The following is a 23,670-nucleotide window of genomic DNA, read 5'->3' on the forward strand; positions in this document are numbered from 1 at the left end:
AAAACAGATGTATGGGGCGCAGCTTTCTCTTTCTTTGTTACATAGCTATTTGGAAACTTCAAGAACATGAATGGCGATTAGGGTGACATGTTGTGGTGCAAGTGTGGCGAACAGACAGACAGGGGAAGATCAGGTCAAGCAACACGACATACAGGGCGCACTCACAAACATATACACGAATGCGCTGCTCAGCTTTAGCGAAACATATGAGAGGCAATTTTTTCAGCTATAGGTCCAGAGACCTGGTATGGTGGCGCCACTGCTCCCGCCCTCTGTTGGGCGAGCGGTGCACTCTTAGGTTGGGAGAATACGTGCGCGCCCGTGCTTGCCTACATGTTTCAGCGCGGCAGTGGCGGTTGCGGCGGTAGCGTTTCCTTTAGAACAGCAATCTTTGTTCGCCTTTTTGTGCATAAATACACCGTGCTGACTCACGCTGACTTGTGTTTCACATATCCGTGGAAAGGCAGCCTGTCAAAAGATATCATAGCGCTAGCAGGCACGGATGAGAAAGACATAACGGGACGTTCCGGCGCGATGGTGGAAGCGCTAGCGGACACTGACGTCCTGTTGTGACTGCTAGCGCTTCAACCATCTAGTCCAAAAAACCACTTTCTTAAAGCCGGCCTCTCCGCGACTCTGGACGGCATTCAACTAAGTCCCCCCCCCCTTTTTTTTAACGAATATTTGTGGCCCTACTGAGAACGAGTAAGAAAAATGACAGGATAAAGGATAGGATCTCTCGTTTATCTCCCTCGTCCTGAGTTACGCCACAAATATTTCTATGCACCAACTCGCTGAACGTACCCGTTCAGCGAATTGGTGTCACTCGAGAAAGGCAAGAGACGTCTTCATCCCGCTTACTGCTGAAAACCAAGCTATGAGCACACCCTTCCGTAGAGAGAGAAAAAAAAAACGCAGCTGCTTGCAGCAGTAACGAGAAACAATTAGTGCTGCTATGTCCCTTTGAAACCGCACTAGGAGCCCATCGGACCACAAACACCATTTCGGGCCGTGCGAAGCGCCCATGAATCTCTTGTTGGGTGTCGTCTGCCAGAAGAGCGCGGCGACAGCTCTCGCGTGAGCATGACTGCGAGAAGCAACCATCGTGTGTTGATCTACGGTTGTCGTAGGATTGAAGATATGGACAGGTGCTTTAATGAGTTGTTTGTCGCTTTGCTCGAAGTTGTACGCGAGTGGTATAAGTTGTGCGGCACAAAAGAAGAAATTCCTGAACGCGACGGAGACTTCCCACATTGTCAAGGAGCGCATAGTGCAAATGAAAATCGTGGACTACGACGTACGAGTGGCGGTGAGCTTATTTTTTTGTTTCTCTCCAGGGACGTTGCAAATGCGTGTCTGTTTCCGCACTGACTGCCAGTGCTCGCCGTTCGGGTAGACACGACGAGATCACGCGTCAGAGCGAAATACGCTGGCGTTCTCTAGACGGCATGCAGCCTGCTCCTTCTTTATTTCTCTTTGTCCTGCTATGTCTGTGTACACAAATCAAACAAATAATAACAGTTGAATGAAAGTGGGATCATTTATGGACGAAGTTCGACGAGTTGTTTACACGCCGCTCAGCTCTGGTGGAAAGTTAATTTCTTTTATTTTCGTGTAATTTCTGTGGGAACCGGCAGAATTCTACAGGCGGTCGTTTGCCAACGGTGTTCCTGCAGCTGTTGTGACAGCCATGCACGCAGCAGTAAGAGAAAATGCCGGACTTTAGCGATCCGCTTACCGTCCCGGCGCGCCCCCGAGCAACCGGCTCCCATCCTAACTTTTCCGCTGCATACGGGAGGAGGCGCTGTCACCTCGGCTAGAAACAGCAGTGCACGAGGCCTATAAAACGAGTCCTCCTAGCACCGCAGTGAAGAGCGCAAGTCGTAACACAGATGCAAATTGCGTCCTTTTGGGAGTATTGAATAATGTTTTGTGCAAACGCCTCATTTACTAGGTGTCTATGGTGGCCGATGCCTGCGATACTGAGACGGTAAATGAGCTACGTCGCGCGCTCTGGTCAGTGAAGGGTGCCTAGAAAATAAGACATCACATGATCTACACGAGAAAAAGGATTATCTGCTAAATTTAGTTTTGCTAGAGGTTGTTATAAATTGGGCGCGTGTTGTCTATTTCGCGCAGTCGAAGCTTTATTCCTGTGTTTCCAAACTTCAGTAGGCGTCGGGACGCGTCACGTTTGTTTCGCTGCGCGCGGCTGGGAACGCTAGAGTTCACGCAGCCATCCGCACTTTTCGCTGCACTCGGGGAAATATGGCTCGCTAACTAACGGCTTGCAAAAGAGTTACTGCGCATATGCAAGCAAGCTTGTTTTCCACATGAAAGCCTCAACCACAGACTAGCGGACGAACAATTTTTTTCCCATTTACCACTAATCCCTGTCTTTCCTTTCTTTCGTTTTCCCCTTTCTCTCAGTGGAAGAGGAAACTTACAATGAGGCGTGACATTCCTGAAGTACGTTTTGAGAAGCCTTGGTGCTGATCCTGCACCTTCATATGAATGCGGAGGGGTGAACACGTTTAGAGCGAGAAAAGCAGTCAGGGAAGGAGAAGTTTTACAGATGTTTGCAAAGTGGGCGCCAGGTGCAACACCCTCTACGACAGAGTTGCCTTGTCGGCGCTTTCGGGAAACGGGAGACAGCATGAACGAAGGGATTCGCAGCGCGCCATTGAGTACACAACGGGCGCGTAGCAATGGGCATTTCTGAGAACGTGTCCTCCTCTCCCGTCGTAGTGTGATGATGTCAAGAGGCCTCAGCTAGTCTAGAGGGTGTTGGCCGGGGGTCGCTCACTATTTTGCAAAGGCCAACATAAAAAAAAGAAAAAAAGAAAGATTTTTTTGTCGAGCCAGGTGGCACACTTATCCCCACCCCATTATAACGGGGACGCTCATATCATCCATCCATCCAACAAGGCTGTTGCAGTGGTGGCGCGTGACGCAGCGGTAGTGAATTGAAGGCGTGCAGACTAACTATATGAACTGGTACGGGGTGTGTACACCTGTGGAGTTTTATAGTTTATTTACTTGATAGGTGTTTTTTTTTTTGGTTTTCTGGTTAGGGCGAATTAATCATGCCCGCCCGATACAAAGGGATCAGCCTCAAATTATCAGAGTCAATGGGCCTTTTTCAGGTCCGAACAGCGCCTCCAGTGGAGATCACCGAAATCGAAACTGGGAGTCCGTGGCCTCCGAAGTTATCCGCCACGGACCGGTAGAAAAATCTCGTGGGCCTGGTATTTTTCGGGATAATTTGCAAACGACGCCAGGTGCCCTTCAGTTCGCACGTGTCGCCGCCCTGTGCAACGTTTATAGAAGCTGTTTGGCTCTGTTACCCCGCAAAAACATGGCGCGCGTCACGTCACCGCCACTTGCACCACTTCGCATGCGCAGGCTAGTCTCCCGAAAAAAAGTCCATTGTTATCCTAGTCCAACCGGCGTCACGTGAAATATTCAAACACACATACACTGCCAAACACTCGTCACCTCCCTGCGAGGGGAAAGCGCGCTTCCAGGTAATGTCCTACTGGCCTCAAAAGTATGGGGAGGCAAGGTCAAGTTCTTTGTGTCCTTCAAAAACGCTTCTGCAGCCACCTGAGTACAAAGGAGAGCAACCAAGCAATTCCTGGAATCCTCGGCACAATAGCCTAACCTGCTGGCTATGCATTCATGATGCACAGTGCAACACGCTTTCTTCCCTTCTTTCTTTCTCTCTCTCCTTCTCTTTCTTTCTTTTTCAGCAGGATTTAGCCACTGAAGTCTGAAGAAATAACCCATCCGTGTTTTGGTGGCTTAGTAATGTTTAGAAGCGCCACTTTTGACGAACGTCGGAACTGACGTGAAACAACTTGATGTTTTTTTTGACAGATGGCGTCACCGTCAAAGAGTGTTTGCGAGCTTTATTATTTTTAAAAATCTTTTGTTTCAAGCACCACTTCGTAAAGTTAGTGAGTACTAGTGATTACAGGACACTACATGGTCCTGCTAATGTGTAATACTTGTTGTGAATTAGCCTACAAAAGACAAAAAAAGGAAATTTGCACGAACCTGGCAAGCAGAAAAATGAGCTAAATTCACTGCTGTCCTACAAATTTTCTAATTAACTTACGACAATTTTCTCTTCATAGAAACCTAGGGAAAGGCTTGCTGCTTTTATGTTGAAGATTTCAGAGTTTCAGCTTGGATAGTTTTGTCCCTTCGTCGGTAATGCCTGACCAAGTAGCGCCATAAATTGCTGAATTGAAGGAGTAATAATTCAAGAACTGTTCATCAGAACACAAAACAACTTCGCGTATACATAAAGTACATTGTAGCCTGGAAACCCATTCAATATTGTTGTTCTGCATAGAACAGAAAAAAAAGTTATTTACTCATAGACTTTCATTGTTTTGCCCATTTTTATTAGAGCGCGCATCAATTCCTAATTGCTTTACTGGCAATATCTCTTCATAGAAACCTTGCATAACGCTTCGTTAAAAGGCTCAGCAAATTTCATTTCGTTATGTTGGACAGTTTTGCTGCACTGGCAGTACAACGGAGGCTTGTGCAGCAAAAACGCTGTTTTGTAATTTGCTCACACTGTTTTAATTGCCATGAAATAACACTCCAGACTAGGTGAAAATACTAGCTGTCATTAGAAAGAGGAGAACGTAAACTTTCTAATGCAATAGAACTCATATTCTTCCATTGAGCAGAGCAAGCACAGTGTGCCAGTAAACGACAACTAAAATGTCGAGCTCTTGCCACTGGAGTGGGACCGCCACCTTAAGTCACTTTCGCTGCAGTACACTAGTGTCATGCGGGAAAGTGCATTGAGATTAGCAAAGGGCTACTGGCTGTCATGGGGCACAGCCGATTTCGTCCCTTAACTACGCACGTGTGCATGCGCCGTATAAATACGAATACCAGTATGGTTGCTGTCATGTAAAAACTTTACTGGCAAGGACATTTATGACATCGTTGTGGCCCTGAGAAACAGTAAATTAATACTTACACCAGTTTTCTTCTATCTCGCCCCCCCCCCCCCCCCCCGCGTTACAAATATCCTGAATTTTGAGGTCAACATGTTGGCAGGTGTATATAAAAAAATAAATATTGCCTTGAGATGTGGTTTCACAGGAGTGTGGAATGTGCTGCCACAAAGCCACACCTCTGGCACAAACTTTTGCCCCATCAATGTTGATAAAGGGCTGAGGAACACAAGCCTTGACCGAATTATCCAGCGTGGATCATTCTTGCATCTGCTAAAGGAAGCAGGATAGGTTGAAGGATATGATCATTGTATGCAATGAATTTGTCAGGTTATGGGCATCAATTTTTTTAAGGTACTTTTTCATTTACAAAGTTTCTGCTGGCTTTGGAATAGAGCCATAAGCAGGAGTGACCAACACAGTCAATTCTCAATACAACTAATCTCAAGGGACTGCTCAATTAGATTGTTTGTTTTCTTCCAAAAAATGTTATAGCGAAAAAATAAAATTCACGCTAAAAATGATTAATGCTTCAAAGGAGTTGCCTACCTTTGCTTGGAACGCATCCGCATACACATTATTCTCAAACAAGCATGATGAAAAGACATGAAGTATTCTGGAATGAGCTGCACGTTTATATGAAAAAGTCTGTGTTCTAAGCCTGGTGGGTGCAGCTCTACTGCTACAACACTAACTCCTCAAAGTTGTGCACCTGCTTCTTCACTGCCTCAGTTCATTGCTTCTTCATTGCTGCAGCTGCCAGGAAAGCATGCATCTTTCTTATGCACTCTAGTACAGATTCCTCATGTTGGTGTGCGTACGCTGTTTCGCTCTTGGCGTTCTCAGTCGCTGTTTCCTTCATCACAATGAACGGTTTCACCTTATCACTTTGTCAGTTCAGGTGATGTGCACGCTTTGTCGTGACACAGCGCATCGTCCTTAAAGGGGCTGTCTACCGTCCTTCATCACTTTTCTGTTTTGTATCGCAATAGAAAGCGTACTATCTGAAGTGTCCAGTCTTGCATTAGTTTCTCTGGAACGCAAGTATAAACTTTTACTTCTTTTTCAACATTTCTTATTCATTCTTTTTTTCGATGTTGCACATCAAAAAACAGGATGGGCAGTTAAATTTTCATCTTTCTTGAATGTTTTGCCACAAACCGCATTGAAGTGGGATACCTTGTAACAAAACTGCAGCGAAATGAAATAGGCCAGTTCTGAAAGAATCGCCCGGTATTGTACATATAGCAAGTGGTGAAATTGCGTCCCAGATCAGAATGTTTGTTTGCTTTTGTGCAGGTTGCTACCCAGTTTGGATGCTTGCACATTGGCAAACAGTGACCTCTTGCAGAAGGTTGAAAACCTGGAGAATGAGATCAAGGAGCTGAAGAAATGTCGGAACGAGGAGGGAATGCTTGCCGGTGAGTGTTTCACTGCTTGTAACATCGAAGTGCAGTACATGTGGTTTTTACTGGAGTGAATATTCCGAGAATCTTGTGCTGTAGTTTTGATTTTGTTTTTAAAGATTTTCATTTCGTCACTTTCAATTCGTGTGTGTTCGTGTCAACATTTTCAGTACTCAACAATATTGCGTCAACCTCGGTGTGGTGGTGCGCTGTGAATTTTAGTTATGCACGTGTTTAAAAACCTTGCAATAAATTACAGCTTATGCAGAGCCCATACAATTGGCCTAAGGCCCTACACTACCATCTTGAGTGGGTTTGTAAAAAATCATTGAAACCATTTCTGGGCCCCTTCATAACTGGACGACTCTCTCAAAAAGTGTGCGAGCGTTTTGCTGTGCCCTGAACAGTATTGTAACGTTATAAGGCTAATAAGCGACTTCTCCAGATCTTTTCTAAGCAAGTGGAAGTTATGTAGTGCTAGAGTTGAGGGGTTTTTTTTTTTCCATATGCAGCCTTCCTAAGAATTCCAAAGTTAGCTGGCTGTAAGTATCAAGTGTTTTTGGTAACAGGAAACTGTGTGTGGCATGTACACTGATCAAAGGTAACTGCAGTAAACTGAATTTTCTTGTGTGCAAATATCAAGGAAGCAGTGTTATGGATGTCTGGATGAGGTCATTGATGCTTACTTTACTGATGATCCTAAGCAAGTAAGGAGAGCTTGTGATTGGCAAGGAGTGTGTTATGATATAAACCTCTTTCTACATGTTGCAAATGGGTAGCACGTGTGCTTTATAGAAAGCCCTGGGAAATCATCTTATACTATAGATTTGCTTGTGTAATGACAGCACTTGTTTAATTGAAATATTGACCGAGACTTGGGGATGGGATCATCGCATAACAATGAACATGTCATTTCACAACAGCAGTGACTGCCATTGCCGTGACAGTCAGTTCAGGGTACGATAATTAGCCGGGAAGTAAAAAAATAAGACTTTGGCGACAGAATTCAAGGGTGCTACCATTATGCTAGTAAATATGTTAGATGATTTAACCACTTCTAATGTTTGCAAATTTCATGTAATCGTGCATCCTAGAAGAGGATGTACAGCTACACCGGTGACTTGTTGGGACCGAGCAATCAATAATACGTTATCAACGATGAAAGGTTAACGAAGTAGTAGCAATGTACGCTGGTATGCTCAGCAAGAGGCGACATGCTTTTCCTAGTCTCGCAAGCACTTTTTGGCATAATTTTGAATTCTAAGCATATCTGTGTTTGTCCTAGATCGTTGAGGTGTTTTGCCTTTGGCGGTCGTCCCGTTTTACTGGGTACCACCGTGCGTTCCTTCAACTGCCACTAGTGCCACTAGGCAAGCCCTACCACTCTTCTTTGAATGTGACATAGGATGTTCGCAGCTTTCTTTTGCAATGTAGTATCTCAACATCACTGCATTTGCTTCCTTAATGCATTACATATTACACGTATCCAATGTGTAGGAATCGTGATGCAATGCACCAGTGCCATAGTTATGTACTCCTTGTGGCAACACAGAGTTTAGCGTGCTCTGCTTTATCACAGTTGAGCCTGGCTGTATCGCACTCAGTATTTCGAATTATTCTTCATATCGAACAGTGCAAATATTCCATTTAATATTGAATGTAGTAGGATAGAAGCATTGGCGTTTTTATTGAAATCCTTTGTGGGAGGGGGGAGGGGCACAGTTGAAAGCTGTAATAGCGAAATTGACTGGGTAAATGAAGTAATGTGCTTTGGCGGGAATGTCGTTGGCGCGAGAATGAGACAGAAATGACAGGGAATCGGCTTTAAAAGATTTTATTGCCACATGTCGGTAAGGTTACTTTGCTGAGCCTTGGCTTGTAGCACTTTGAGTGCTGTGCTTTCGCACAGCGAAAAAGTGTTCCATTGCCACGTGTCCCCACTGCTCGTCAAAAAATGAATTTGTGGTGGAGCCATCGAACACGTCCCGTTGGCTTGGTCATCTCCTCTTCATGATTTTGTTCTGGTGGTCGTTGGCATCGTCATCTTCGCACAGTTTACTTAGATGGCCTCACCGGTGATCTTCTAGCCAAGGGGCCTTTGAGATTGTACACCAGTGTCAGGGTGTATAGAAGTCCTTGAAACCCTTGAAAACACTTGAATTCAAAGAGTGCATTCTCAAGGCCCTCGAAATATTTGGAATTATTTGCTTTCCTTGAAAACCCTTGATTTTGTTGAATAATTCTGCGTAATATTGGCTATGTGACCCAATTTCTGTGCTAGATAAGCGTTCGTCAGTGCCGTACTTTCCAGTGTATAAGTCGCACGTTTGTGTAAAACGCACCCCTTACTTCTAACAACTTTCGCGAAAAAAATTATGTATAAGACACACCTCTGTATAAGATGCACCTACATCAACTCTGTCAACACTAAAACGTGACACATGCTGCAGGGTACGTTCATTGCAAAATGCGTAGTCATGCACGGCGTTGAATATATCTGTAAGCAGCAGTATAAAACTTGGTAAATAGCGCTGTCCTGAGGTGCTGAAAACCACTATTTATTCCACTGGATTCGAAGCTAGTACATCCTACGACGCACTGTCAGATATTCTTTGGCCTCAGTTGGCAGCATCGCTGGGTTGCCGTTGTTGGCCTCTGAGTAACTCTTTTACGTGCCGTTGTAAGCACCTTGGAGCATATCGTTAGCGTTGCCTTGACAGCTAGCATTATGAGGCCTGGCGGGAACAAATAAACAATGATCGCACCGCACATTGGACGCCTACATACAAGCATAGAAAATGTAAATGGTGACCGGAAGCCAGGAGCTGCGACTACTGCAGGACTGAAGCGACGTCTCACGCAGAACTGATGATGATGATAATGAAGTGCTACTTTCATTTTTTTTAAACTGGCATTGCGGGCGCTACAACATTACAATGGAACATTGTGGTGCCCTTTTTTATTTATTGCCTCAGTTATGTGGACTTAATGATTCATTTAAGACAAACAATTCTAACAGTACAGTAGTGTACGTGACGATAGTGGCTTTCAGTGCGGCCATTAATTTCCGTGATCGCCGCACTGCTTGAACAGCAAGTAGCTGACGTCTAAGACCACACTCACTTCATTGTTATAACAAGATTAGCTATCTTTTTACAAATGCTCTTGCGCTCAGTTTATCGTAGTCGCAAATCAAATATCGGCATATTGGTCTCATAGAATCGCATTCCGTTTTGCACATATAAGATGCACCTTTGTGTTAGACTCGCCAGCGAAAATATCAGAAAAAAAGTGCGTCTTATACACTGGAAAATACAGTAGTTCACAACTCAGAAAAAGTTGAAGCATCATACGATATCACCTTTGTAATGAAATCGCTACGGTTTGCCACACACTTAGGAAAGTATAGCGGGACGACTGCTGAACATTACCTAGCTAATACAAGAGATGTCCCAGCACAATATCAATGTCGCGAATTTTTGTGCGCCTTCGGAACTTAATGTGATCTATAGTGAAAGTGTCTAATGTAATTAATGTATTTCTAATGCAAAAAGCCGTCGATGCTGTTTTGGAAATATTGTTAAATTGAAAAATTCCCACTTGGCATGCTGCTCTGTGTCCTTGTAAAACCCTTGCATGTCGGCCTTCGAAACCCGTATGAACCCAGCAGTGTGTGCCTGTTACTGCGAGTTGGGACACGACTGAGAAAAACGTAGCTAGGAATTTTCAGCTGTTTTTGATGCCAAATCATAAAGTCCCTGGTGCATGCAGTGAAATTCTATTTATCTGACATGTTCACAGAAGCTTCTTCTTCAGATCGGCAGTATTTTCTGACTGTGCTTTTTTTTATAAAATTGTTCCAGTGTCCTTATGAAAAAATTCCGGGTAGTCGTAGTTAATCCAGATTCCACCACTACTGCATGCCTCGCAACTTGATCATGGTTTTGGGATGTTCAACTTCTGTAGCAAGTCGACAACATTTAACAGGCATAAAGATGGCATGGCACGCGAAATATTGGAAACCCTCTTCGGAAAGAATGCTGGTGATAGTTGCATGAGCCCTTCTTTGGTGGCGTTATCACAGACTTAGTTTCCTGGAGGCAAGGTAGCCTTAGCCTACTAGCCTACATTGTTGTCTTCGTATGCTTTTTTTTATGATGTGTTGTCAATATTATGTTTTTTTTTTTCGTTCTTGCGTTTTTCCAAAATTTTTAGATTGTCGAACTGTGGCAACTGTGCAGTTGGTTTGAGTTGGCGTTCCTTTTATGTTTTCTTAGAACAAACCTCTAAGTTGTGAATCAATGCTTGCCTGTCTACCTTTTGTCCGTTGTTTGTGCTCAGTCTTGCGTAGAACTCCTGAATTTGATTAATTTGCCATTTAACACTGCAATTTGAGGCTTAGTTGTTTCATGGCAAACGTTTCTGCATCAGCCATGTCCTTTATGTTGTGTTCTTGACGACGACTGTGTTTTGGTCAGTTGCAGCAGCATTTCTTTTCTTTCAGCAACACTTGCCAGATTGGTTGAACAGGTGAAAAAGGTTGAGCAGTTGCTGCCTCAACAAGAGAGTGGTCTCAAGGACAACTCTTCTGAGAAAAGTCCCAAGGAAAGTGCAAGCAAAGGAGCAAGAAGGGCCAGGAGCGGCTTAAAGAACCGACAAAGGCACGGCACTGCAAACGGATCGGTGGGCAGGCGTGTGACCAACGACTCGTCCTTGGTATCGTTTGCTTTATCTGCTCTGTCATAGCTTAGCAGCGAAACTTGCATTTTGTTCATCTTGCTCATCGGACAAGACAGGAATCCAGTCTGGCAGTGTTGATGTAGCAGACAAAAACACTTGCAGTTAAGCGGAGACAGTGCACTTTAAAACTTCTTTTATTGCGATAGCAATTATATGGACAGCCTCGGCTAGTTTTTGCCGTTGCCGCCGTCATACACCGTATATATATATATATAAAAGTTCCCCGAAAAAATAATTCAGAAAAATGCTTCTGAAGCGCGGAATCGAACCAGTGACCTCTTGCGCCGCAGCGCGTGGCGCTAACCACTATGCCACAAAATGCAGATCGTTCAGGTAGCTAATGGCAAGCGTTATATACACACCCTTTACCGCAGTACTCAGAGACGGCAGGCGCTTATAAGCGTTTCTTCATTACCAGCAAGATGGCGCGAGGAGCGCAACGGGCGCATTTAAAAGTCGTCGGCCAGCTCGCTCGCTTCTTCTAATATTTGCGCAAGGAGAACCTTGCCCTTCCACTGTCTGCTCGCGCGGTAGTTGCTGCCGAGGGGCAGATGTTTCTGCAGTGCAGCAGCACGTCCATCATGGGCCGCTTTTCTTGCTATCGCATTCATTGCTTCGCCCTTGTGGCGAAACTGTGACTTTTTTAGTTTGTGACGAATGATGATGAAGAAACTTGCTGGGTGTTTTATATTCGTATTCTCATTTTAAATATGCCATTATTTTAATGGTACTGCATGCAGTTTTTAAAATATAGCCAAACCTCGTTAATTCGAATACAGTGGAACTCCACTACATTGGCTTAGCAAGACTTGTGTTTGGGCAAGTTGGTTCATACATGATACGGACATACGAGCGCTATGGGACGGGGACATAGACAAGAGGTACACTGATACGAGTGCTATGGACGGGGACATAGACAAGAGGTGAGTTGAAAGTTGAGCGCCTGTCCTGTGTACCTCTTGTCTATGTCCCCGTCCCATAGCGCTCGTATGTCCGTATCCACTACATTGCACGCATTATGTTCCCTTGTGAAACGTTTTCCCAGCTCCTGACTTGTTTATGTCCTGTCCCGGCATAGCTCCCATAGGATCCAATGCATTGAGAACCCCGCTGTTAGTCACAACTGTTATGGTGTGATACATTTCAAATGGGCTCCCCAAGATGGTTGTAGCGAACGTTTCTAGAACTTGTTTCAATTGCCAAACTCTTCATGGTACGCTGAAAGCAGCTTGCAACCGACTTCTGGTACAGGTGGCGCTACCACAGCAACAGGCTCTACGTAGCAGACGATGAAGCACAAGCAAAGGCGATGGACAGCTGCAAATGTTCGCGCAATTATTGAATTTGTTAGCAACACAGTTGCGAAAACTACTTATTTTTCCATTTAGGTAGTTGTCAACAACAATATTTGAGACTGGGTCTGCTTGTGTTCTGTGTTACGCACATCACAGTAGGCATCGTGAACACAGTGTGCGCCGTTATTCTCATCATGTTCATCACTACAGGCATTGGCCTTGCGCGCTGTCCAAGTGCAATTCTGAAATACCAGGAGAGCTGATTTCACAAGCATTTTCTTGCCTGGGTACTAGGAATGGCTGTAAAGGCTTTCGTAGGCATTTGGAAACAAATACGTCATTGCGTAATTTCGTCAGAGGCTCGCGAGGGACTAATAGCATTTATAGTTTTATTGCAATAGCAATTATATGGACACTTGACAGGTTTTTGCCGTCGGTGTCGCCGTCATGTTCCGTATAAAGTCTAAATTGATAACTTTCCCCCGTGCATTGCATGTTCTACCCGTGGGTAGAAGTGCGCAAGCGTGGGTGACGAGCGCGGCTGAAGCAGAGATCAAACGAGCCGGCCCATCTCCGTCACTCTGAGGGCGCTTGCGATAACATCCCCCCGCGTATTAGACCTGCCATTGAATGCTGCTCATGCAGAGAGGAAATGCCCCGCCCATCTTGAAGGTACATGAAAGGATGCGGAAGGGGGGGGGGGTGTCACTCGAGTAGCAACTGTGAAGTTTGATTCTAAGGGCATGGTCGCGATCGCTGGCGCACGCGCAACTCCGCAGGCATCAGTGGTCGGCTCGCATACCCTTCTACGTGCTGCGCTCTCAACGTGAAGGGACCGTGTGAAAAGCGCAGCTCTCCCTGGAGCGGCCGTATTCTCATACACCAATGCTTTGTAGAGTTACATGAGATCGGATCCAAAAGAGTTAGCTGCCATTACTTCGTATAATATTACAATTTGTTGCTATCGCATTCATTGCCTCGCCCTAGCAGTGAAACTGTTTTTTTTTTTCCTTCATGCAGTTGGCTCCTCTGACAGCCTTTGCCTTGCCCAATTACATGTTTTATTGCAAATCGGATTATTGCTTGTGTGATTGCAAGGCACACTTGTAGAATTTCAATCTTGCAAGCGCATAATATGGAAAGCGATTGGTATGTCACTCGAACTTTAATCGCGATAAAGCGTGATTTGGATCAAATTTTTTGGTCATGACTGACTTATTCATGCATGTTGCGGGAAGGAGCCAGTCATGGTCGATGAAATATGTTAAGATTGGCCGTGACTAGCTACGATCGAAAATGACCTTAACATGTACGGTTTCATTTCGAAAGAGGCCAAATGCTAGAGGCCCGTGTCCTTAGATTTAGGCGCATGATAAAGAACCCCAGGTGGTTCAAATTTCTGGAGCCCTCCACTACGGTGTCCCTCATAATCATATCGTGGTTTTGGGACGTAAAACCCCAGCAGTTATTATTAATTATTAACATGTACAATTCTGCCGTCAGCTCACACGACATAAATCACACTTAAGTGCCTAATGCTGCAGTTAATTTTAATCACTTATTTTATCTATTTAAACAATTTTACGTTCCCATATTCATGAACAGGGAACATTAAAATTTCACCGTTATGTTCCAGCTTAATTGTATTTTTACTGTTTTGAAACTGCACCCTTTCAGCTAGATTCCCTTTCTTCCCCTTTCCATAGTATTCTATACTGCTTCGCAACGCATGTTCATCATTATGGCCTATTGCTTTTAATAGGGGTGTGCGAATAGTGAATTTTTGAACTGTATTGAATACGAACCAAACAGTGATGACACCGAATCGAATATGAATCGATTACTATTCAAATAGTTTTCAAATAGTAAGGCAGCCATGTTCAAAGCAGCCCTATAATGTGGACGTAACCATATTTAACAGGCTAGGAATTCCACATTATTTTATTTGAAACAAGTATTCACAAGCTTTAACAAAGGAGCATATGATCAATTTTAACGGGCAGACAGAAAATGCCACAAATATGTAAACTCAGGCAAGCTCGTATGCAGTAGCAACTAGAGCCTTAGAAATATTTTGCAACTTGAGGTTGAAATACAACAGTGACTGCAGTATTCGTGGTGGCACTTTATCAGAAGCTTTTAAATAAGCTGATATATAAATATTAAACACTCTGGTCGAACTGCGCAAAGGACGGGACACGAAGAAAAGCAAGACAAACGAGCGCAGACTAACAACTGAGTAACAACACAGTTTGCGGCAAGCTCGCCCGCGTGGTAAAAGGAAAAGGCATGCGACAGAATGCCAGCGGAAAGCCGAAAGAGGTGGACAAGTTCGCCGTTGTTCCGTATGTTCACGGCCTTTCCCATGCATTAAAAAAGATCGGGAATAAATATGGGGTCAATGTAGTTTTTTCCGCGCCTGCAAAACTTTCCAAAGTGTGCAACATGGTTAGCAAGAGGAAGGAAGACACGAGAGAGTCGCGTCGAAGTGAGTGCTTAATTCATCACAGGAATAAGTATGTAACTTGCGAGGTCGGTGTGGTGTACCAGGTGCCATTAACTTGCGCGAAAGCGTACATAGGGGAGAGCGCGAGATGCATTAACATGCGATTAAGGGAGCACGAGAGATCACTGTCTAACGCCCCAGCTTTGCATTTACCAGCGCACTGCCAGCAGTGCGGATGCGAGGCAATTTTCGAAGACGCGACAGTTCTCTCGAAAGAAAGGAAATTCATAGACCGCAGAATTATCGAGGCGTTCCATATCAGGAGGAAAGGGGAGGGATGCATCAGCCACCCGTCGATTATTCTTACTGACAAAGAGTACGCATATCTCTGCTCCACGTGCACGTAATCGTCTCAGTCTACGTTGGTTGTTTCCAATTGCGCACAATCATTCTCTTGCACTGCGCTTTTCATGCTTTTTCATGTTGTTTGTCATGGTTTTATAGCCTGTCACGTGTCTTAATGATAGCTTTTCAGCTGTTTCAGTGATAATTTCTTAACGTGCTATTTTCATGGCTTTTAGCGGTTCCTGTGGTAGCCCCTAGGGGGACGCGTCATATGGTCTGAGGCTGTTAAAAAGGCTGGTTTCATCGCTCAATAAACTCTGTTGTTAGTCTGCGCTCGTTTGTCTTGCTTTTCTTCGTGTCCCGTCCTTTGCGCAGTTCGACCAGAATGAACTCGTACCAACTAGCCCAACTCTCCACGCTGCTTAATCATATTAAACACTATTCATGAGCCAACATCATCGTGAATGTCATGATGAAGATAATAGATAAATGTCTCTGTCGCTCCGGTGACACTGGAGTTATAAGAAAAAAATGTCTTCATCCTGTAATCAATACAGCGCCATAAAACCTTGGGCTGCATGCATCTTGCTGATTCGATGACCAAAACAAGAAAAGTTACCCCTCTCTGTTGCAAAGTTTTGTTCCTTTGAGGTTATTTAATTGGTGCTTATTATTCGAAAAATATTCGGTATTTCTAATATGCACTATTCAATTCGAGTAGCGAATCACATAGAACACTGTGAGAGTTGTTATTCGATATTTTTGAATATTCGCACACCCCCAGTTTTTCACCTTTCCCTTTATAATGAAGATGCTGCGGTGAAACTGGTTAAAGTGTTAGTCTACTGTCCCGAAAGACACAAGTTCGATACTGGCTGTGGCTTTCACATTTCGATGGAGGAGAAATGCCAGGTGCCTGTGTACTTTGCTATGTCAGTGCCTGTTAAGCCCCAGGTTGTTGAATTAAATTGCCCGGTGCTCTCCACTACAGAGTCTCTCATAGCCTGTGTCGCTTTGGGACATTACTGCCCATGAACCAATGAAAAAAACTCTTCCTTCAGTTATATTACTCATATGTAGTCAAGAGTTCGAGGATCAGGCATTGGATGAGATGAAACACGGTCACTGACCAAGTCTGATGAAATTATGACATTTTGGAACTGCATACGGGTTCCTTGTTCACTGAACTGGACCGGAAGTCGTCGATTAAGTGGCCAGTAGGTGACACAGAGAGTGGGTGCAAATGGCAGGCATAGTCCCTGTTGTCCTATTCATTGTAACTGGCGTTGACTGAATGATTAGCGATTCTAGAAGCCGGTAGAATGACACGTTCTTTTCTTTGACGACGATAGTGGCATTATCCCTGTCAATGATATGATTATGTTCATGCGAATCTTCAACAAAGGCGTTCATGTTGTGACTTCTCTTAGTCACGTCACGTTGGTGTTCCTTGAGGCGTCGGAAGAACTTTCCTGCTTCGCCAATATACACTTGACGGCAGTCAGCCCACGGTACCTTGTACATCACCCCTGGGAACGATTCACTTGGCAACCTGTCTTTTACATTCACGAGCTAGTTTCGGAGCTTGCTGGTTGGGATGTGAGCAATGTGGAAATCGTATTTTGAGAATACGCACGAAAGTGCCTCGCTGATTCCTTCCGCGTAAGGTATGGTTGCACGTGCACTGGTTGTCGCATTGCTCTGTGAAATTGGCTGTAGTGTCCGCTCCTCAGTTCCAGAGATGAAACGATCAGGACAGCCGTTGCGGCTTAGCTCCTGATGGATTGTTTATAGTTCTTTTCTCACTGCATGACCATCTGAGCAGACCCTTATGGCGCGTGTTACCAAGGGTAACACTACAGACGTCTTGTGGCTTATGGGATGATGCGAATTGAAACTGAGATGACGACCTGTGTGTGTGGGCCTCCTGTATACTGAAAAGGCGAGGGCGCTCCCAGCCCGGCGAACCAAGACATCCAAAGAAAGGCAGTGCCTTGTCCTTCTCGTGTTCAGCGGTAAACTGTATGTTCGCATTCTGGGCGTTCAGGCAGTGCATGAAGCGTTGGATGTGATGTAGTCGGGGGTCTGCCCAGAGGACCGGAGCCAGCCAGAGTCCCGGGGAGATGTCGAGGAGAGGAGCCCGGAGCTGTTAACAGTAACGTTTATTTACAGGTAGCGTGTTGCTACATGATGGGGTTAGCATCATGGAAGCTCTCGGAGCTCGTGAGAGCTTGAGAGAACTTGTGAGAGCTCGTCGGGAGCGCATCGGCGCTCGCATTTTATGTCCTGGTCTTCCCAGGGTTCCCTGTAGGAAAAAACAATGGAGGCCAGGACAGTCCAATGAAAATTTCCATCTTCACCTCCGCCCCCAAAAGGGGAAGGTGAAACGTCGCCTCCTTCCCAACCCACGAAAGGAGAAAGAGGCACATCCAGTTCGTCCCATGGCGAGGGAAAAACACTGCCCACCGCGCACACACGGCACAGCACGAAGACGTTGAGTCTTTCGTGGAAGTCAATTTCGTAGTCTGTTGCAATGATGGTTATGCGCGAGGCAGACCACGAATTGTGGAAACAGCGGCAACAAGGCGCCACGGAGAACGTGGGAAATGCATCCGCAGACGGTTCCCAGTCGCTGGGTCCTTTGTCCGGGGCACCTTGACGACAAAGCAAGCCGCCTCGACGGCCAACAACGCTTCCTAAACTGTCAGTCGGTCAGGCGTGCCCAAAGGGTTTTACGAGGGGCGCAGACAACCTGAGAATATTACACGAACGACCTTCGTGTTGTCGCCGCTCTTGGTGCATCTCTGGAACCGCTGACCCGGAAGAAATCAGGGTAGTCCTAGCCGCAACGTCTCATGCGTCAAAGCGGCACCAAGCCAGGCAGGCCGATCATAACAGCCCGTCCACCGTCACAGGAGGTCTCGAAGGGGTTGCAGCACCAAAGCACTCCGCAGAGACCGTAGATCTGCTCCCTTGTAGACGTTGACGCAGGCTGCACCAATCTCTGGACCTGAGCCATGGCCAGCAAACGCCAGAAACGAACCACGCAAGACCCGAGGCACAACAAACATAGAGCACTCAACTGACTTCGAGAAATGCCAGGTTACAGTTTTGGTAAAACTCCCTAGAAATTTACAATTGGTGCGCTCACTCGTGAAACTCAAGAATCAGATAACGAAGCCATAACAAACTCATACCCACTACGTGCGAAGCAAATCAACAGCCTAACGATTTGTATCATTTCCCAGAGAGATTCACAGCGTTCAAGGCACGCAGGTGCTACGGGCGAAACAAAACGAAAGGAGGTAGTTAATGAATTACGCCTCCCACAGTATAAGTAAAACTCAAAATCAAACTCGCGCGTATGAAAATAAAACAAACAGAGAAACAAAAAACCTACACTACACTGATGCGCATACTAACAAGTGTGCTGCAATTTACACAAGGTTTACACAGAGGCTTTTACCCTCAGCCTACTTCTCTGTTAAAAATCGACTTGCGCAAAACCCTCTACTCGGGTGTTAGGTTTCGCTAAATGTAAGCAAACACTCAGTTCAATAAGTATCTTAACGTCTGCAGTTATGAGGAAGAAAATAAAAGTTACAAAAATCGACATATTCCTTGCTCATCTCCAGACACGCGAACATTAAAAGCAAAACAATTCAAAACTGGATACAAGAGAAATTCTTGGTAGCCTTACACTGTCCGAACATTATGCGGATAAAATAAAATCAACAAAAGCAAAAACCTACACTACATTGCAAAAACATAAGGTTTAAACAGAGGCTTTTTACCTTCAGCCTACTTCTCTGTCAAGATAAGCTTGCGCGTAAAACATAAAACAAACAGAGAAACAAAACCTACACTTCACTGCAAGAACAGAAGGTTTAAACAGAGGCTTTTACCTTCAGCCTACTTCTCTGTTAAAATCAGCGCAAAACCCTCTACTCGGGTGCTAGCTTTTGCAAAATGTAAGCAAACAAGCAGTTTAGCAAATATCTCAATGTCTGCAGTCAAGATGAGGAGGAAAATAAAACTTCCAAAAATCGACACAGTCCTTGCTCATCGGCAGACATGCAAACGTTAGACAGCTAAACAAAACAATAATAAAACTGGATACAAGACAAATTCTTAGTATCCTTCGTGACACTGCGTAATTTAATGCGGCACCCTTTCAGACGTGCTCTGGGGGGACGCGCATACCACAGTTGTCGATGGGCCAGATCGCGACGGAGGGACAAAAAGCCAACCTGTCCGAAGCACACAGTGGCGGTGACCTTTGCTCCGCGGGCCCCGAACTTCGACAAAGAGCTCCCCGAACAGCGGTCACCCTCTCGCAAACTTGGGGGAGGACCTTTGTCGTTACAGTCGCGTACGCACCACCTCGCCTTGCTCCACCGTTTAGCCTTCACCGAAGATGAGCGACCCCTTCGGCGTCTCTTTTTCTTGGCCCTCGCGACACGCTTTATGCTTAATCTCGATTTGTGCGAGACCCGCAACTTTTGGCTTTTAGAGAACTTATTAGGGGTTTCCAGCCTCCGCTCAAGGCAACTTGGACCTTTCCCCTTTTTCCGAAGTTTTCGCTGGCGCCTTTTTCTTTCAGGGCGGCACGGAACGCTCCCCGACTCGGCAATAATACTCGGAAGTACATTGCTCAAAACTCCAGGCGGCTCAACTGGCTTATCCTCGGCGTTATTTCTAGCTGTCTGCTCTTCAGAAACAACGCTACAATCGACACTTGCTAAGCCAGCCGGCTCGCCATCAGATGTCTCTCCTTGATGAGAGTCATCACCTCGCGCTAATCTAAGCGCTTCATCACCTCGCGCTATGTTGAGCGCCTCTCCCTCTCGTGGTAAGCTAAGCGCCTCATCATCTGAACTTTTACAGTCTGCTTCATTAGCGCTTTCTGCTTTCGGAACCTCATGAGCAGACTCACAGGCCATCGGATCCGTCATAGCTGCCGCCGATTCGTCACCAAAACAAAGGCCTTTCGAAAGCATATCCACATCATTCTGAGAGGGATAATGCTCGGGCAGGTTTTGGGACACCAAAGTTTCCGGGGCGAGCAGTCTGAACGGTCCCTCACTTTCAACGCGGGCTAATGGCAAACACACACATTCATTTTCAACTACTTGCCATGCGCACGGGCGTTCCCCTGTGGTCACCTCATTTGTCGAAGAGTACGGATGTACACTATCAAACGTTGCGGCAGAGTACCGCGGTACGTTTTCCTCAACTAATTCCTGAATGGGGGTTTCAATGGTTCCAGATCATTGTCGCTGCTGTCCCGAAAACAGAGAGCATTCCTAGGCTTGCGGCAGCCGATTGCGATGTGACCTAGCTCTTTGCAACGGTGGCATACAACCGGCTTCCTAGCCTTAAACGCCTTTTCTTTCTTTCGATCTTCTGAGTGGCTCACTGTAGACGTGGACTTAGCAGGACTGCCTTTCTTTTTCTTATCTGAGGGTGCTATCCCGTTATTCGGGTTACATGATGCCTGATAAAGTGCTAAAGCCAATCGCCTTTTCTCATTTATCCTGTCTTCTTCAGCCCATCTTTTGTTCTTCTCAACTTCCTCCCAGCACTCCTCAATTTCATCATCCTCCGCCCCGCATTCCTGAATAGCCTTAATCAGCTGTGACTCTCTCTCTTCTCTCCCAACCTTAATTCCCAGCTCTTCACACAGTAGTAAGAGGTCTGGTCTCTCTAGCTTCTTTACCAACTCCATGGTCTTCACGAGTGAGGACTTTCTACCCGCCGTGACGTTAGGTAGCGAACAAGCGAAGCCTAGACGCACGGTAAAACACTGCCAGTTTTAGAACATGAAAGCTAAAATGGTGAATAGCTGTGACGTATGGTAGCGGTACAACGAAGCCTATACGCACAGAAGATTACACACAGATTTAGAAAACTTCAAAAGCTAAAACCTGGCAAAACTCAAAGAAAGTCAAGCACTCACCATATCGTTGAGGCCCGAGTCAAGCATGGGTCATCCCGTTGCTGCTAACCAGTTGGAGTGTTCCAGTTGTCAGCAGCATCCCACCGCTGCCACCAGTTGATGTAGTCGGGGGTCTGCCCAGAGGACCGGAGCCAGCCAGAGTCCCGGGGAGATGTCGAGGAGAGGAGCCCGGAGCTGTTAACAGTAACGTTTATTTACAGGTAGCGTGTTGCTACATGATGGGGTTAGCATCATGGAAGCTCTCGGAGCTCGTGAGAGCTTGAGAGAACTTGTGAGAGCTCGTCGGGAGCGCATCGGCGCTCGCATTTTATGTCCTGGTCTTCCCAGGGTTCCCTGTAGGAAAAAACAATGGAGGCCAGGACAGTCCAATGAAAATTTCCATCTTCACCTCCGCCCCCAAAAGGGGAAGGTGAAACGTCGCCTCCTTCCCAACCCACGAAAGGAGAAAGAGGCACATCCAGTTCGTCCCATGGCGAGGGAAAAACACTGCCCACCGCGCACACACGGCACAGCACGAAGACGTTGAGTCTTTCGTGGAAGTCAATTTCGTAGTCTGTTGCAATGATGGTTATGCGCGAGGCAGACCACGAATTGTGGAAACAGCGGCAACAAGGCGCCACGGAGAACGTGGGAAATGCATCCGCAGACGGTTCCCAGTCGCTGGGTCCTTTGTCCGGGGCACCTTGACGACAAAGCAAGCCGCCTCGACGGCCAACAACGCTTCCTAAACTGTCAGTCGGTCAGGCGTGCCCAAAGGGTTTTACGAGGGGCGCAGACAACCTGAGAATATTACACGAACGACCTTCGTGTTGTCGCCGCTCTTGGTGCATCTCTGGAACCGCTGACCCGGAAGAAATCAGGGTAGTCCTAGCCGCAACGTCTCATGCGTCAAAGCGGCACCAAGCCAGGCAGGCCGATCATAACAGCCGTCTTGCTTCTTCAAAATGCAGAAGCAGTCATTGACGTACCGGTAAAACACTTTGGGTGCCAGAGTGAACGTTGCCAGGACCTTTCCTTCCAAGGCTTCCATTACTTAGCCGTAGTGACCGATATTGAAGCTCCCATCGCTGTACCATGCATTTGCTGATAAACGATGCCATCGAACGAAAAATACGCATTGCTAAGACAAAACCGCAGCAGCTCGCTAAGTTCAGGGACGTCAAATGGGCTGCGACCAGGAAGGCCACTGTCTGCTTTTAGGGCTTCTTCACACGTGGCTGCTGCGAAATCTACTGGGACACTTCCCATGAAACACAAAACCTCTATAAAACGTATTTAAAATGTTTAAAAAAACCTCTATAAAATGTTTGTAGAGGTTTCGTGTTTCGTGGGTTGTGAAAAGTTATGTCATGTTGAACAAGACCATAGTGTCATCTTCACTCAGTGTGACATCCTTTACTTTCGAAACAGATGCGGACGAGTTTTCAACATGCGTCGAGGTCTAACTGGCTAGAGGACTCAACACTTGGTGAAGGTAGCCTGATAGTCGGTAGAGCGGTGATCTGGTGAAGTCGACACAAGGCCGAAGTGGAAGGCCAGTCTTGTAGACTTTAGGCAGGCCAGACATTGCAGGGCCCGAACCGTTCGTGCAGAGCAGATGGTAATAGACAATGGTGTGGAGCGGAGGAACGATATTGAACAACCTGGTCAGCAATTTCTGCAGCTTAGTCTGTAGTGTGCTTGTAGGGTCAGAAGCTATAGCAGCGTACATATGGCAATCTCCAAGAAGGGCCATCATTTTCTTGTGGTAGTCGTTCTTGTCCAGCAAGACCGTAGCATTCTATTTGTCGGAGGGTAAAAATACTCCGCATTGGGCACACACACATGACGCACAAGTTTTTGCTCTTAAAGGAAAAATGACATGTGAAAAATTCCAAGAACTGTTAACACTTATACACATCCTCATCGCATGCCCCGATGTTGCAATACTTCAGCGAATTATACAAACAACACATATCTTTACACCCGACTCTGCTTCTAGTAGATCATCCTCTAGTAGTCTTGCCTGATGTGCTAAACTTTCTGGAAACATGTGGCTTTTTAAATAAACTTCAAAACTACGTCATTTCACTGGTTATTACTTTGCATTTTGTGACTGGCACAGCATAGCCTCAGCTGCTTTTGCGCTATAAAAACCAAGTTCACTAAATGTCTTAAAAATTTCTGCTCACTTTCCAGAGAAACTGCTGCAGGGTTGCACGTTTCAGATGTTGCGCTGTTTATAACGATACAAAACAGAATTCATATTGAAACAACGCAAAAGACGTAGGACACAGAAAGACATGACCACACTTGACTTGACTTGTGTTGTCAAGTCTTTCTGTGTCCTACGTCTTTTGCGCTGTTTCAATATGAACGCAAATCAACTAGCCCAACTCTCCCTTTTGCTGCACAAAACAGAATGGTAGCCAGTCCTTTTACGTTTCTTGTTACGGAATTCCAGTAGGTTAGAATTAATCCAGAGGCCCCACTACTGTACCTCCTGATATCGTGAATT

General features: G+C 45.7%; 1 protein-coding gene across 1 annotated transcript in view; it reads left to right on the forward strand.

The window, feature by feature from the left end:
* The first annotated feature begins 1,024 nt into the window (after positions 1-1,024).
* Positions 1,025-23,670, forward strand: part of LOC119403385 (uncharacterized) — a 32,832-nt gene continuing 10,186 nt past the window's right edge. The window contains exons 1-3 of the mRNA XM_037670325.2: positions 1,025-1,077; positions 6,282-6,403; positions 10,893-11,104. Of these exons, the coding sequence (XP_037526253.1) occupies positions 1,025-1,077; positions 6,282-6,403; positions 10,893-11,104 (387 nt within the window). The remainder of the gene's footprint in view (positions 1,078-6,281; positions 6,404-10,892; positions 11,105-23,670) is intronic.

The sequence above is a fragment of the Rhipicephalus sanguineus genome, chromosome 8, assembly GCF_013339695.2.
Source record: "Rhipicephalus sanguineus isolate Rsan-2018 chromosome 8, BIME_Rsan_1.4, whole genome shotgun sequence".
In the NCBI taxonomy this organism is placed as follows: Eukaryota; Metazoa; Arthropoda; class Arachnida; order Ixodida; family Ixodidae; genus Rhipicephalus; species Rhipicephalus sanguineus.